This window comes from Chiloscyllium plagiosum, unplaced genomic scaffold, assembly GCF_037043375.1.
Source record: "Chiloscyllium plagiosum isolate Xiang-an unplaced genomic scaffold, Cpla_swu_hap1 HiC_scaffold_11, whole genome shotgun sequence".
Lineage (NCBI taxonomy): Eukaryota > Metazoa > Chordata > Chondrichthyes > Orectolobiformes > Hemiscylliidae > Chiloscyllium > Chiloscyllium plagiosum.
Window position 1 is genome coordinate 12538058 of NW_028270149.1, and position 17005 is coordinate 12555062.

Below are 17005 nucleotides of genomic sequence, written 5' to 3' on the forward strand. Positions count from 1 at the left end.
CACATTTTACTGCAACTTTTTGACAGGTTCCATCTCTGCCCTGTACAGGACAATGTTGTAGAAATTGTCTGGGGAGAGGGGAGGGATCGGATTTAGGGTACACTCTGTAGAACTCCAGGGAAAGTGTGGCGAGAGAGAGGGCGGGAGGTCAGTCATTTGGAGACAGTGGCTGTTTAATCACTGTAAACAAACGGCATGATCACTGTTGGAAACACATCTTTGATGTAATGTTTCTATCAGGACCTCGAGATCTCTTTCAGATAATCTGATTTTCAGATAATTGGTATTCGGATAATCGAGGTTCCACTGTATGCAGTTTCATGACAGCCCAAGCAGTCAACAAGGTCTACTTAAATAGAGTCATTACCAATGGCAGCTAACTGGAATCATGACCAAAAACTGCAACGATTTCTCATAATAAAGGCAGTTCGAACCCTTCAGAAAAAAATGATGTGGGTGGAGGCTGTGCCAATTATATGTCTAAAATCAAACACTGCACTCACATGGACCATTAATCCAGACACCCAGGTCTCGTTTTGGGGACCTCGGTTCGCATGACGCCATGGCAATAGTGGAATTTGAATTTAATGAAAAAAGGTTTGGCATTAAAAATGTATTGATGACAATGAAGCTGTTATCAGAAAATTCTATCTGGTTCCCTCACACCTTTAGGAAAGCAAACAGCTTTCCTTACCCAGTGTGGCCTATAGGTGACTCCAGGCCCGCAGCGATGTGGTTGACTCTTGACTACACTCTGGGTAACGAGGGATGGGCAATAAATGTTGGCCTGCCGAGCAACTCCCTTATCCTGTGAATGAATGAATGATAGAAGATAAAAAGCAAAAATATCTTCTCAGGAGCCTGTAATATCTCCCCCCTTGAGGGACTGGGACAGCGGCACATTCTCGCAAAGCTTTCTTACCAACTGATTAACTCAGAATTGTGTCATCATTCTTTCAGTGTCACTGGGTCAATACTCCGGGAATCGTGTGTGTGTGTGTAGGAGTGCATCTATCTGTGTGTAGGCCTTGCCAGTGCAATCCACCTGCTGAGTAGAAAATAAAAGCTAAGTGGTAAGCTCAGACAGTGATATAGTTTCTGCTTCTCTTCCTGCAGAACCACAGGAACAGCCTCCCCTTTATCTCCCAGCCCATCTCCCGTCAGCTCAGTCGGGTCTCACGGGAGTAGCACAAGCACCTCTGGCTCATCACCCTCAGCGACCATCAGCATTCCACAGCGTATCCACCACATGGCTGCCAGTCACGTCAACATCACCAACAACATCCTCAGGAGTTATGAACACTGGGACACGGCTGACAAGTTGGGCAGAGAGAACAAAGGTCAGAGTCGTTTCATGAGCTGAAGTAATGCACGTGTTCCTTGCTGTGATGTGCTGTGTTAAGATTTGGCGATGTGTCTCAGTAAGTGTCTCAGTAAGTGCCTCAGGGCAGCACAGTGGCTCAATGGTTATCACTGCTACTTCACAGCAGCAGGGACATGGGTTCAGTTCCACCATCTGGTGACTGTCTGTGTGGAGTTTGTACATTCTCCCCATGTCTGCGTGGGTTTCCTCCCACAATCCAAAGATGTGCAGGTTAGGTGCGTTGGCCATGCTAAATTGACGTTCAGGGATGTGCAGGCTTGGGGAGTTAGCCATGGGAAATGCAGGGTTACAGGAATAGGGTGGGGAAGGGGGTGGGTGTAGGATGCTCTTTGGTGGGTCTGTTTGGATTCAATGGGCTAAATGACCTGTTCCCACACTGTAAGGATTCTATATATATATATATATATATATATTATATCAATGCAAATTCTTCAGACTGATAAGAGGAATGAGAGCATCCAATTATGAAAGTTAGTTGTGTAAGCATGTTTCGAAGATGGAGACGCGACCAGATCGAGTCATTTAAAATGTTAAATAAGAACTGAAATTGCTGGAGAAACTCGGCAGGTTTCGCAAGATCTGCGGAGAGAGAAACCAAGTTAACATTTTGAGGCCAGTGACCCTTCCTCAGAAGTGGGGTCACTGGTCTCAACATTAACTCTGTTTTTTCTCTCCACAAATGCCCTTGGGAGCATTTTTGCTAATGCTGTTAGGGAGGTTTTAAACTACTGTGGCTGGGAGATGGGAACCAAATGAGGTTGTTAATGGACTGTAAGGAGGTAGTAACTAAAGTCTGTAAGGAACTAGATAATGAAGTCAGCATAACTAAGGGGAAGAGTAGGCAGATGATGATCGCAAAGGGACTGGTGGTCTGAGATGCATTTGTTTTAATACTAGATGTGTAGTAGCTAAGGCAGATGACCTTAAGGCTTGGATTAGTCCCTGGGAGTATGATGTTATTGCTATTACTGAGACTTGGTTGAGGGAAAGGTATGATTGGCAACTAAATATCCCAGGATATCTATGCTTCAGGCAGGATAGAGAGGGAGGTAAAAAGGGTATAGGAGTTGTATTGCTGGTCAGAGAGAATATCACAGCTGTGCTGAAGGAAGGCACTATGAAGGACTTGAGCAGTGAGGCAATATGGACAGAGCTCAGAAATGGGAAGGTTGCGGTAACAATGTTGGGCTTGACTACAGGCCTCCCAACAGCAAGCATAAGATAGAGGTACAAATATGTTAACAGATTATGGAAAGATGTAGGAGCAACAGGGGAGTGGTGATAGGAGATTTTAATTTTCCCAACATTGACTGGGATTCACTTAGTGCTAGAGGTCTGGATGGAGCAGAATTTGTAAGGAGTATCCAGGAGGGTTTTATTGAGCAGAATGTAAATAGTCCAACTTGGGAAGGGGCCGTACTGAACCTGGTGTTGGGGAATGAGCCCGGCCAGGTGGTTAAAGTTTCAGTAGGGGATTATTTTGGGAATAGTGTTCGCAATTCTATAAGTTTTAGAATACTCATGGTCAAAGACAAGAGTGGTCCTAAAGGAAGAGTGCTAAATTAGGGGAAAGCTAATGAAACCAAAATTCGGAAGGAGCTGGGGATGTAGATTGGGAGCAGCTGTTTGAGGGTAAATGCACATTTGCAATGTGGGAGGCTTTTAAAGAGTGGTTTGTTAGAGTGCAGAAGAGTCATGTTCCTGTGAAAATAGGGGATAGAAATGGCAAGATTAGGGAACCATGGATGAAATTGTGAGACTAGCTAAGAGAAAAAAGGAAGCATTCATAAGATCTAGGCGACTGAAGACAGATGAAGCTTAGAAAGAATATCGAGAACGTAAGACCAATCTGAAATGAGGAATTAAGAGTGCTAAAAGAGGTCATGAGATATCTTTAGCAAATAGGGTTAAGGAAAATCCCAAAGACTTTAATTAGTATATGTGGAGCAAGAGGGTAACTAGAGAAAGGGTTGGCCCCCTCAAGGACAAAGAAGGAATGTAATGAGTGAAGTCAGAGAAAATGGGTGAGATTCTTAATGAGTACTTTGCATTGGTATTCACCAAGGAGAGGGACATGACGGATCTTGAGGTTAGGGATAGATGTTTACTTACTGTAGGTCAAGTCAGCATAAGGAGGGAGGAAGTGTTGAGTATTCTAAAATGCATTAAGATGGACAAGTCCCCAGGTCCAGATGGGATCTATCCCAGATTAGTGAGGGAAGCCAGAATAAAAATAGCTGGGGCCTTAAAAGATAACTTTGCCGCATCCTTGAACATGGGTGAGGTCCCGGAGGACTGAAGAATTGCTCATGTTGGGCCCTTGTTTACGAAGAGTAACAAAGATAATCCAGGTAATTATAGACCGGTGAGCCTGATGTCAGTGGTAAGTAAGCTGCTAGAGAAGATACTGAGGGACAGGATCGATTTACATTTGGAAGAAAATAGGCTTATCAGTGATAGGCAACATGGTTTTGTGCAGGGAAGGTCATGTCCACCAACTTAATAGAATTCTTTGAGGAAGTTACAAAGTTGACAGATGGGGAAGGGCTGTAGATGTCAGAAACATGGATTTCAGTAAGGTGTTTGATAATGTTCCTCGTGGTCTACTGATGGAGAAACTGAAGTCACATAGAGTCCACGGTGTACTAGCTAGATACATAGAGAACTGGCTGGGTAACAGGAGACAGAGAGTAGTAAAGGAAGGGAATTTGTCAAAATGGAAACCTGTGCCACAGGGACCACTGTTGTTGGTGATATATATATAATATATATAATGATTTGGAAGAAGGTATAGGTGGTCTGATTAGCAAGATTGCAGATAATACTAAGATTGGTGGGGTAGCAGATATTGAAAGGGATTGTCAGAGAATACAGCAGAATATAGATAGATTGGAGAGATTGGGCAGAGAAATAGCAATCTGGGCAAATGCAAGATGATGCATTTTGGAAGATCCAATTCAATAGCAAATTATACAATAGATGGAAAAGTCCTGGGGAAAATTGATGTACAGAGAGATCTGGGTGTTCAGGTCCATTGTAGCCTGAAGCTGGCAATGCAGATCGATAGAGAGGTCAAGAAGGCATATGGCATGCTTTCCTTCATCAGACAGGGTATTGAGTACAAGAGTTGGCAGGTCATGTTACAATTGTATAAGACATTAGTTCAGCCACATTTGGAATACTCCATGTTCAAGGATGCGGCAAAGTTCTAGTCACCATGTTACCAAAAGGATGTGGATGCTTTGGAGAAGGTGCAGAGGAGGTTCACCAGGATGTTGCCTGGTATGGAGGGCACTAGTTGCAAAGAGAGATTGAGTAGATTAGAATTCTTTTCATTAGAAAGACGGAGGTTGAGGGGGGACCTGATTGAGGTCTACAAAATCATGAGGAGTATAGAAAGGATGGATAGCAAGAAGCTTTTTCCCAGAATGGGGGACTCAATTACTAGGGGTCACAAGTTCAAGGTGAGAGGGGAAAGGTTTAAGGATGATATGAGTGGAATGGTCTTTACGCTGAATGTGGTGGGGGCCTGGAGAACGTTGCCAGCGGAGGTAATAGAGGCAGGCACGATAGCATCATTTAAGATGTATCAAGACAGATACATGAATGGGCAGGGAGCAGAGGGATACAGAACCTTAGAAAATAGATGATGGGTTTAGATAGAGGATCTGGATTGGCGCCGGCTTGGGGGGGCCGAAGGGCCTGTTCCTGTGCTGGAATTTTCTTTGTTCTTTGTTCTTTGATTGCTGCCAGGTCTGATGAGTTTCTCCAGGAATTTCAGTTTTCATTTCAGATTTTCAGCATATTCAGTTCTTTGCTTTATTTTAGCATTTATTATATTAATGGATTTGTGAGGGCATCGGCAGAGGATTTACTTCCTCTAGTGGAAGAATCAAGGAAAGGGAGACATTCAAAGCAAAATCAAATTGGATTTCATAGCAGACTTTCAGGTGGCATCATGTTACAGAGGGTAGAATGTTAGAGGCTTGTCAATTGGAGCAGTCAGGAGCTAACAAAGGCATGAATGAAGTTCTCAGCAGGAGAGAAGTTGAAGCAGAGATCATGTTTTTTTGGAGGTGGGAAGTCTTTGATGATGATGGAACTCTGCTGTCAGAAATTTGACATGGGGTCAAAGGTAACATGAAGATAACTGTCTTCCTGATCTAGTTTTAATCTTCATGTAAAGTTTGCCTTTGCATCTTTGTAATTTAAAATGTAAAGATTCGAAAAAAAAAGCAAAATGTAAATTCCCATTTTCTAAACAGAAAGCATTTTTTGCTGTAAAATATATTACTTGTTTTAGATTAGATTCCTGAAGAAGGGCTTATGCCCGAAACGTTGATTCTCCTGTTCCTTTGATGCTGCCTGACCTGCTGCGCTTTTCCAGCAGCACATTTTTAAACTCTGATCTCCAGTATCTGCAGTCCTCACTTTCCTCTTAGATTAGATTCTGTACAATATGGAAACAGACCCTTCGGCCCAACAGGTCCACACTGACCCTCCAAAGAATAACCCACCCAGACCCATTCCCCTACCCTCTATTTTACCCGTGACTAATGCACCTGACAGAGCTGAAAATGTGTTGCTGGAAAAGCGCATCCAAGGAGCAGGAGAATCGACATTTCGGGCATGAGCCCTTCTTCAGGAATGAGGAAAGTGTGCCAAGCAGGCTAAGGTAAAAGGTAGGGAGGAGGGACTTGGGGGAGGGGCGTTGGAAATGCGATAGGTGGAAGGAAGCTAAGATGAGGGTGATACGCCGGAGTGGGGGTGGGGGACGGAGAGGTCGGGAAGAAGATTGCAGGTTAGGAAGGTGGTGCTGAGTTTGAGGGTTGGGACTGAGACAAGGTGGGGGGAGGGGAAATGAGGAAACTGGAGAAATCTGAGTTCATCCCTTGTGGTTGGAGGGTTCCTAGGCGGAAGATGAGGCGCTCTTGTTCCAACCGTCGTGTTGCTATGGTCTGGCGATGGAGGAGTCCAAGGACCTGCATGTCCTTGGTGGAGTGGGAGGGGGAGTTGAAGTGTTGAGCCACGGGGTGGTTGGGTTGGTTGGTCCGGGTGTCACAGAGGTGTTCTCTGAAATGTTCCGCAAGTAGGCGGCCTGTCTCCCCAATATAGGGATGCTCTCCACCGCATCTCCCCACCAACCTCCAGATACATCGTATCATCCGTCGTCATTTCCGCCACCTCCAAACGGATCCCACCACCAGGGATATATTTCCCTCCCCTCCCCTATCAGCGTTCTGAAAAGACCACTCCCTCCATGACTCCCTCGTCAGATCCACACCCCCCACCAACCCAACCTCCATTCCCACCACCTTCCCCTGCAACCGCAAGAAATGCAAAACTTGCGCTCACACCTCCCCCCTTACTTCCCTCCAAGGCCCCAAGGGATCCTTCCATATCCGCCACAAATTCACCTGCACCTCCACACACATCATTTACTGCATCCACTGCACCTGATGTGGCCTCCTCTATATTGGGGAGACAGGCCGCCTACTTGCGGAACGTTTCAGAGAACACCTCTGGGACACCCGGACCAACCAACCCAACCACCCCGTGGCTCAACACTTCAACTCCCCCTCCCACTCCACCAAGGACATGCAGGTCCTTGGACTCCTCCATCGCCAGACCATAGCAACACGACGGTTGGAACAAGAGCGCCTCATCTTCCGCCTAGGAACCCTCCAACCACAAAGGATGAACTCAGATTTCTCCAGTTTCCTCATTTCCCCTCCCCCCACCTTGTCTCAGTCCCAACCCTCGAACTCAGCACCACCTTCCTAACCTGCAATCTTCTTCCTGACCTCTCTGCCCCCACTCCCACTCCGGCCTATCACCTTCACCTTAACCTCCTTCCACCTATCGCATTCCCAACGCCCCTCCCCCAAGTCCCTCCTCCTTACCTTTTATCTTAGCCTGCTTGGCACACCTTCCACATTCCTGAAGAAGGGCTCATGCCCGAAACGTTGATTCTCCTGCTCCTTGGATGCTGCCTGACCTGCTTTTCCAGCAACACATTTTCAGCTCTGATCTCCAGCATCTGCAGTCCTCACTTTCTCCTAATACACCTAACACTATGGGCAATTTAGCGTGGCCAATTCACCCGACCTGCACATCTTTGGATTGTGGGAGAAAACCGGAGGAAACCCACGCAGACACGTGAGAATATACAGACAGTCGCGTGAGGCAGGAATCAAAGCTGTGTCCCTGGCGCTGTGAAACAGCAATGCTAGCCACTGAGCCACCATGCCACCCAACTTAACCTTAAAATTTGTAATATTATACCTGCACACAGATGTAATCCTCTCAATATTTCTCCTGAACTGATTAGATGCCACAGGTATAATTTCCCTTAGGAAAGCAGAAATTGCTCAAAAAACTCAGCAGGTCTGGCAACATCTGTGGAGATGAATCGAAGTTAGCGTTTCGGATCCAGTGACCCTTCTTCAGAATGGTAACTTTAATTTCTCTTCAGAGGTGCTGAGCTTTTCCAACAACTTCTGTTTTTGTTTCTGATATACAGCATCTGTAGTTTTTTCGGTTTTTCTAATTTCCCTTTTCAATTCTGCTTCCAACAGGTCAAATAAATTCTGTTTCTGTGAATTATCACATTCCCAGCTCAGCAAGTGAAATGGGATATTAAATCTCATTAAAATAAAAATGAATTCCAACTAAATTATGCTGGATCATGTAAAGCACTTGAACGGTTGTTTGTGATATTTAATTAAAAGTTTAAAGTTAAGAGGTTTTCTATCAAGGCATATTATAGATGAGTGATGTTGTTTGCACAGTAGTTAAGGCTGAACGATATGTACTTCTGCTCTGAGAATTAACAAGGGATCATATCGATTGAATGTATTTCATTAGATGCAGATAATTGCAAATCAGTTGGAAAGAGCAATATCAAAGATAATCTCAAAGTGTAAACATGATGTGTCTTAGGGAAGGATTTTAAAATAAAGCAGCTTACAAGCTAATGAAAGTAAGATGTAACAATGCTAAAATAATATTACATTACTGGCATATCACAGCATCATTTTGAATTGCAGTTTGCTCTAAATATGTAGTAAAGTGACACTTCGTGTTTCACATTTTCCTTCACTGCAGAGTTTTTTCATGAGCTGGACACACTGATGGGACCGTTAACACAGCACAGCAACATGACTACCTTGGTTCGGTACACTCGACAGGGACTGCATTGGCTGAGGGTCGAAGCTCATTTATTATAGTGACTGTGCTGTGCACTCCTTTTCTGCATTTCTGTCTCTACCTCTGCCAGGACCATGACTGGTGGAACCCCTTGCCGCTCCGCAGCTCCAAATTGAGTCACCGACGTCGGGCCCTCTCCAGCCATCCTTAAGACTCGTGACGATGTTATTGGAGCCAGTTGATGCTCATCCCACAAGAGGGACCTGTACGTAGTACTTCAAATGCAAAAGCGCCGTTTTGTGCTCGTCTGTTTCCATGGGACTTCACTGACCTCTTTGGTCTTTGGAACAACCAATCCCTGAGGCATTTCACCACCTTCCTGCCTGCAGGCCCAGTCTAACTAGGACCATGTTCGAGATGGAGACAAAGAGTGCCTGAGAGAAATAAAATGAAATGCCTGAGAGGAAAGTGAGTATGTTGAGTCCCTGATGGATAACCCGCGGGAGGAATTGCTCCTGAAGAATTCATTGTTGCGTTCTCTCATAGACCACATGAGGAACATGCTGCTTCATGACAGACTGCTGAAGGGGTCAGATTGAGGCGTAAGGTCAAAACTGAGAGTCTGACACGTGGTGGAGTCATTTGACTCTGTATTTTATACCCTCTTTTTGAATCTGAAAGTAAACCTACACAGGTAGAAATGGAAAATTGTGCATTAAATTGAAGTACTCTGTCCGTGTTTTCCGTGGAGTGAAAACTCATCATCTTACATGTTGTATGGTATGCCTTAGAGATTTGTGATCACAAGCACTTTTTTTTGAGAATATTTATTAGGATGTAAGTCCTGACACCTAGTTGGTGTGTGAAGAAAGAATTCCATGCTCATGGCCTCTGCATTTATTAGGGAAGACTCAAACCCTGAGACTATCTTACCCTCAAAAGCGATGGTCAATCTTCTGAATTTACATGACAAAACCATGGGAAATATCCAAGTCTCTTATCTTTTTCATTCCAGAAGATCCATCTTTCATTCATAGTCTTGCGATCTTTCCTTGACGACCAATTGCAACATGTCAATCCGCAACTAAATCCAGAAAAAGAGAACTGTCCCCCTACAAAAAGGTGATGGCTAGCTATTTGTGAATTGTTGGTTCATAGATAGAAACAATGAAGGAGGTTCAACAATTGAAGCTTTAACTCACGACGGATGAGAAGGTTAAAAGAAAGGACTTTGGGATTGCAAGCACTTTCTAAAGCAGGCAATTGTTCTTCCTCAATCTTATTATTAGTGGGAGCGAGAAGTTAATCTGTTTGAAAGACGTGGGTTGACAACTAATCTTAAATAATGGAGAGAAAGAGAGAATACAGAAGGAGACATCAAATGCTGGTATGCAGAGATCAAGGTCTTCTCCCAGAATGCTACAGACTGCTCAAACCTGACACAGATCCCTGATGCCAACTTCCATCAAAATGAATCATAACTTAAAATAACTGAGAGAGAAGACATAAGGAACCCTCTTCACCTAATGGGAATCTCATCTAAGGTTTTTATGGAGTCAGCTGGAGGCAATTTTTGGTGGAAACATAACATGCTGTTTGTTTGATGAAGAGTCCTTAAAGCATTCCTGAGAGAGTGTCTGGTAAAAGTTGCAATTATCATTAATGTACCGCCCATTACATCAATATTGGTTTAGCTTCAGAACCGAAATACGATGCAATAAGATTTTAAAAGGCAAACTCATGCTAGATGCTTTGGTATGACGTACATCTTACAAATGCAGACATCAATAAGATTTGGTTACAAAGGCTGTCTGTGCCTTATTACCTTTTGAAAGCACAGCTAAGTTGAGTCTGAGATTGTTTCTGTTTCATAAACTGTGGAGCCTACAGTCACATCCATGGGCAAGCCTCAAAGTAACAGGTGTGATCTGTCCCCAGATATGATTGCTGTTTTCAAAAGCCCCTGGGCAGAGTCTGCTGCTGTTGCTAGGGGCGAGCTTGGAAGTGGGAAAGGCTTTTAATTCGTCAGGGTGGTGGCATATTGGAACCCACTGCCTTTCCAATCCACCAAGGTTAGCTTCAAAGCCCATAGTCAGTCTGCCATCCACTGAGGCCTTTGGATGGGAAGTTAACGGCTGATTTAACACAACATCGTACTGCTGCCCATATTAACTCAACGGCAGGCAAATGGTCATCTCCCTTGGGGAGGGGGTCAGTCCCGTGATTAAAGACTCTTGCTGTCTGAGCAAGGGACTGGAAATCAGGGAGGGGAGGGAGTGGGGGTGAGGTGGAGGGGTATGGCATCACCTCTGCCTCTTGCTATTGAATCACCTCCCAGTAGGCCGCACCTTCCCAAGGGTTGGGTCACTTCATAGTATTGGGGCTATATTCCCATGACAACAGCCATTCCTTCCTGTCCTGCACAGCCAAGCACAAGAGTTTCTAGCCTCTAATTCCATTCCCAGTACTGCCCACATTGGCTTGTGATAAGTATGCCTCCCTGAAAATTGGCAGCAGGGAGCCCTGTTCATCTCTCCATCTGGCAATTGAGACCCCCTACATCTCCAAGATCCCAATAATTTCACAAGAGCATATTTTCTAATCTGCAGGAAACCTCGTTGCCATTCCCACTCATCAAGCAATCATTTGTTTCCGCATTGTGGGCCTCCTCTGACATGGAAAGGGAAAATCTAATGTATTTTTATACCTTTGGTGATATGGAACCTGAGTATTGTTGATAAAAGTCCAAGCTATTCCTTTTGCTCTTGTCAGGGCAATTCATGAGAATAGCAATTGGAGGGGAAAACCAACGTTTAGGAGAGGACATTGCTGATCGCTAGCAAACAGACTCTGATTGATAAGGTATGCCATGGAGAATGCATGAGTTAAATGATGACTGACACTTAACTGCCAAGCTTTGCCTAAATTTTAAGCCACGCAGATTTGTCAAGGCTTGCCCTGAGATATTAACTGAGGAATGGCTATCACCTATTTTGTCAATTCGAAGGAGGTGGAATGTGTGTGCATATTCTTTCTGTCTGTGAAGAACAGGGTTTTGTGTTAAGAAACTGTATAGCTTCTCGTACTCACAAGTACTGTGAGCTTAGCTGACAGTCCTATTGTTAGATTAATTTTTTGCACACTCAGGCTTGTCCAGCAAGTGTTGCCCAATTATAAAATTCCATCTAATGGTGCATACAGTGTTTTGCAAGAGTGGTCTGGTTGGGTACAGTCCATACCCTATATTTAACTAATTGCATTCTCCATGATACTACCTCTACCAGTCAGAGTCCATTTGCCAACCAATCACCACTCTGCTCTGAGCAGGATTTCTTGTGAATTGTCCTGATGAGTGCAAAGCTTTCACAAAATCTGCCTTTTTTCAGCAGGACTTATTTTCATGTTGATGAATGGGTTGAGAGGAAATAAAACAGTATTCATTTTACTGATGTGAAATGCTCCCAGTCTGTTTCAATCACTTCTGAATGTCCGATGGTTGCACAGTGACCAAGCTCGGCTCCTTCCCTCAGAACCTGAGGGAGCGCACCTGTTGAATCTATTATCTAAAGCTTAATGACTGAGATATAAAGATCCAGTTCACGTGTTGTGAATATATATTTAATAGGGAAAGATTTATAATGCAACAGGGAAAGAGGAACAGACTCGGACGAATTTGATAGCTCTTTCAAAGAGCTGGCAGGGAAATGGAGGGCAAAATGGCCTCCTATGTGCCCAGTCACCTAAATAATAAATTGTTCAACAGCCTGCTTCAGAACTTTCTTTACTGCCCTTTAATTGTACCAAGGAAGATTTATGCTCTCTTCTATTTAAATAGGGCAGAGCTAGATAGGTCTTGACAGTAAAACAGAAACTGAGGGCCTGATTTGCTTAATCGCATTAAGTAGTGGATTAATAATAGCCCGAGCTGTTCTGTTAATGTTGCTAAGGTGTAAGAAGAAGGATGAAAGTGGACCATCAGGTAGACCATCTTTTAGACAGTGCATCTTTATCCTATATCCTCCCCAGCTACTGCAGTAACACTTTCTCACCAAAAGCCTTTCAGAAAAACATTTTAGGAATTTCTCCTGATTGCAGAAGCAAACTTTGTGTTCATATGTTCACACTCATTGTTTATCAATGCCTGTGTTTCAGCCATTAACTAGCTAGCAGGAAGACCTTGCTACAAATTGCATTCTGGCTCTGACGAAGAGCTATCCAGAGGATACTTTAACTGCAGGGCATGAGAGACTCGTCATTGCAAAGGGATATCACCATTGTAAAGGCCTAATAGCTTCTGCTTTGTTTTTTTTAAGTGTCATCACCAAATCCAATTTTAATGTATTTAAAAGTTACATTTAATTGTAATGAAGCAAATACAATGCAAGAGCTTGATGTAACGAAGACAACATTGGAATAGCATAGGAGAGCTATTACAAACACTCCATGCTAATGTTATGGCACTCTGAAGTGACTCACACATGCTATTGACTGATTATATGTTAACAAGGGGAATAATAAGTGAGAATGTGCTAACATAAATGACTTTATTACATGGTATTTCCAATGCTTTCTTGATGGCACTCACCCACCTCCTTTGTTTTTCCCTGAACTCATTGTCACTGATAGACCTAGTTGCCACAAACGTTGCCAACTGCTCCTTTGTTCCAAATGTTATTGCATGTATTCCCCTTAGCCGCCTCCTATTTCCCATCTTGATATTACATAGCTGCAACATGAATGTCTTTGACTTAAAGGAGGCATAGCCCAATAGTATCATCACTGAACCAATAATCCAGAATCTCAACTAATGTTCTGGGGACCTCAGTCCAATTCACTTCCATGGCAGATGGTGGGATTTGAATTCAATAAAGAACCTGGAATTAAGCGTCTAATGATGACCATAAAACCATTGTCAATTGTTGGAAAAACCCATCTGGTTCACTAATATCGTTTGGGGAAAACATTTGCCAGCCTTATCTGGTCTGGCCTACATGTGACTCTAGACTCACAGCAGTGTGGTTTGACTCTTAACTGCTCTCTGGGGAATTGGAGATGGGCAATAAATGCTGCCCACATCCTGTGAATGGATTTTTAAAAAATGGAATTTCCAGCATAGAAAGAGACCATTTGATTCAATGAGTCCATGCCAGTGTTCGTGCTAAACACTTTCATTAAACTCTATCAGCATTATCTTCTTTCCTCCCTTGTATTTATTTATCTTCACATTAAATACAATTCATCTGTATTACTCCTTACATTAATGAGTTCCACATTCCCACTACTCTCTGGATTAAGATGTTTCATGAGCATTATCTATGAACAAAGGTCACTCTCCACATATATACCCTAACATTTGCCTACCTCACCCCACCTTGGCTTCATAATCTTTACCATGCAGTTTGGCAGCCTGCCTGGTTGCCAGGTCGAAATGAAACAGAACCATCTGCAGCTCCACATCGACAGAACCAAAGTCACATTCTTCAGCTCTATACCCCCAACCCTCAGGTCCACACCCTGTCCCTTTACACACTGAATCTCAAGAGAAAATGTGAACCTCAGTGTCCTGTAAGAGTGGGGTCCCACACCCAGAAGACTTTCCTTCCAGCTCCAAAATATTGCTGCTCTTTATCTCCACCTCACAGCCAGAGATCCTTTCATTTGTGACCTTTTGTCACCTTTGTACTCAACTTGTCCAATGCTCTCTATCCAGCATAGACGGCATCTCATACAGAGCTAATTTGTCCATATTGTATCCCAGAATTATGAAACATTAATTCTTTATCAATTATGCCACACTTTATTTGATTATCATTTTCACACAACTTTCTGCCCAATGATCACCCCAGTCACACTGAATTTCTTTGGTTCTTCATCTCTCAAAGCCCTTGTTGACAGATCTGTCTGTATGCCTCTTCTCTGCTGTTCTGACATTAATTAACTGCGGACTGCCCTACTTCCTCCATTCTACGACTCTGGTAAAGCAATTACCTTACCCCCTAGGCTGGCCTTCAATCCCTTTTATATTATAAATATCCCTTTTTACTTTGATCAGCCTCCTAAAACTTAAACACCTTGATACAGTTTTCAACAATCTCTTTAAAGGTCACACTAACCATCATTTGAACCTGGTCCAAAGGGCTGAATACTCTTGAGATGTTTTGCTACATTCTTGGTGCCGCATACATGAAAGTTGTTTTACAACATTGAAAGCTTAATCTTAAATCACTTTTGCTGCTAACACTCCTACAAAAATGCATGTATAAAATATGTTCAGATTTTATTTACACTTATATCAGCCGTGCGGATTTAAAATTGGATAAGAATTGGTATGCACACAACAGAGATACAAACTGTAGCTTCAAAGTTTATTGATGTCAAAGCATTCATTCAAAGCAAGCACTAATTAATCTTTTCATCACCATAAACAGCATTGAAAGAATTATTCACACCAGAATTATCAGACTAAAACAACTTTCATTGATATGGCACCCTGACATTCAAGAGAGCATTGGATGATTATTTGGATAGAAATGGTTTGCAGGGATATGGGGTAAAAAGACAGGAAATTAGCATGAGGTGTTAGAACAGTGCATCATAACGGGTTAAATAGTCTCCTTCTGCACAATAACAGTTCTGTAACCCTGAAGTCATTGGGTGGCATGGTGGCTCCGTGGTTAGCACTGCTGCCTTACAGTACCAGCAACCTGGGTTCAATTCCACCCTTGGAAAGCTGTCTGTGTGGAGGCCCATTCTCCCTGTGTCTGCATGGGTTTCCTCATGCTCCAATTTCCTTCCACAGATCAAAGGTGTGTAGGTTAGGTGGATTGGGTATGGGAGTGGTCTGGTTCTGGGTGAACTGTTTTTTTAAATGTTGTAACTGTACTTATATCTTGGTGGGAGCTGGGTACAGTAGCAGAGATGAACTGAAGATGAGGCAGTACAGAGAAAATGGTGGCACGTGCACTGGCAAAGTGGAGATCATTGACCTTCTTCCTTCAGTGCTGGGCACTCTTCCAGATGGTTGAGACTGCTATAAACTGGCTAGTAACCTCCAGAGTCATAGCGTTCTTGGGGTAAGAGGGAGTCCTGCACTACTCCTGGTCTACAAAGCAATGTGCTAATCTCCCTCTGACCACCATGTCTGGGGCAAATAACAGGAGCCACACAGGCAGGCCTAGACTGGCAGTGCTTGCCTGGGTACACAACAGAGTCAGTGTGGACTCGATGGGCCAAATGGCCTGATTCCACACTGTAGGGATTCTGTCCTCCAAATGCACTTCACATGAGTTAAATTTAAGGAAAATGGACACTGAAACAAAGAAGGTGACATTTCTCTATCCCTAATTTGTCCCTCAAACCCAGTTCTGTTCTTATTTTACCACACACCGCTCTTTCAGGAGATAACTCAGAATTTATCGGCTTCACTTGCATCTTTAAAAGCCTGTTGTGTACCCAGGCAAGCACTGCCAGTCTAGGCCTGCCTGTGTGGTTCCTGATATTTGCCCCAGACATGGTGGTCAGAGGGAGATTAGCACATTGCTTTGTAGACCAGGAGTGGTGCAGGACTCCCTCTTACCCCAAGAACCACCATTGGACGCTATGACTCTGGACCATGCCACTTGCTTGGAGGTTACTAGGCAATTTATAGCAGCCTCAACCATCTGGAGGAGTGTCTAGCACTGAAAGAAGATGGTCAATGACCTCCACTTTGCCAGTGCACATGCCACCATCTTCTCTGTACTACCTCATCTTCAGTTATCTCTGCTACTGTACCCGGCTCCCACCAAGATATAAGTATAGTTACGACGTCTAAAAACTATTTGGACAAGTTCATGAATAAGAAAGGTTTGGAGGGATATGGGCCAAACATAGGCAGGTGGAACTTGTTTAATTGGGGAGCATGGTCAGCGTAGACTGGTTAAACTGAGGAGTCTGTTTCTATGCTGTGTGACTCTAAGTGCTGAAGCATCTTGTAAATAGATTGCAGATGTGCAATGATGGCGCTTAGAGGCTGGCACATATCAGGTACCAATGCTGATGGCAGCACGGTGGCTCAGTGGTTAGCACTGCTCCTTCATAGCGCAGGAGCCTGGGTTCAATTCCACCCTTGCCAAATGTCTCTGTGGAGTTTACACATTCTCTTCGTGTCTGCGTGGGTTTTCTCCAGGTGCTCCAGTTTCCTCCCATAGCCCTTGAATGTGCAGGTTAGATGGATTGGCCGCACTATATTGCCCTATAGTTTCGAGAGTTGCGCAGGCTAGGTGGGTTAGCCATGGGAAATGCAAGGATAGATTAGGGTGGTGGATCTGGTGAGATGCTGTTCAGAGAGTCAGAGTGGACTCAATGGGCTGAATGGCCTGATTGGACACTGTAGAGTATTTGTTAATCTGTGGTGGACGTGGGATAGTCCTGTGGAGCATGCCCTGAGATGCAAGTTGTCCAACATGTTCAGAGCAAGCAGCGATATGCCAG

The 17005-nt window shown here is 43.8% G+C and overlaps 1 protein-coding gene across 5 annotated transcripts in view; it reads left to right on the forward strand.

The window, feature by feature from the left end:
- aff2 (ALF transcription elongation factor 2) overlaps nucleotides 1-15475 on the forward strand; it is a 540071-nt gene extending 524596 nt beyond the window's left edge. For all 5 annotated transcript variants that reach the window (XM_087991859.1, XM_043705171.2, XM_087991860.1 and 2 more), the window contains exons 20-21: nucleotides 1117-1340; nucleotides 8492-15475. In XM_087991859.1, the coding sequence (XP_087847985.1) occupies nucleotides 1117-1340; nucleotides 8492-8613 (346 nt within the window). In that variant the 3' untranslated portion in view covers nucleotides 8614-15475. The remainder of the gene's footprint in view (nucleotides 1-1116; nucleotides 1341-8491) is intronic.
- Nucleotides 15476-17005: the final 1530 nt, after the last annotated feature.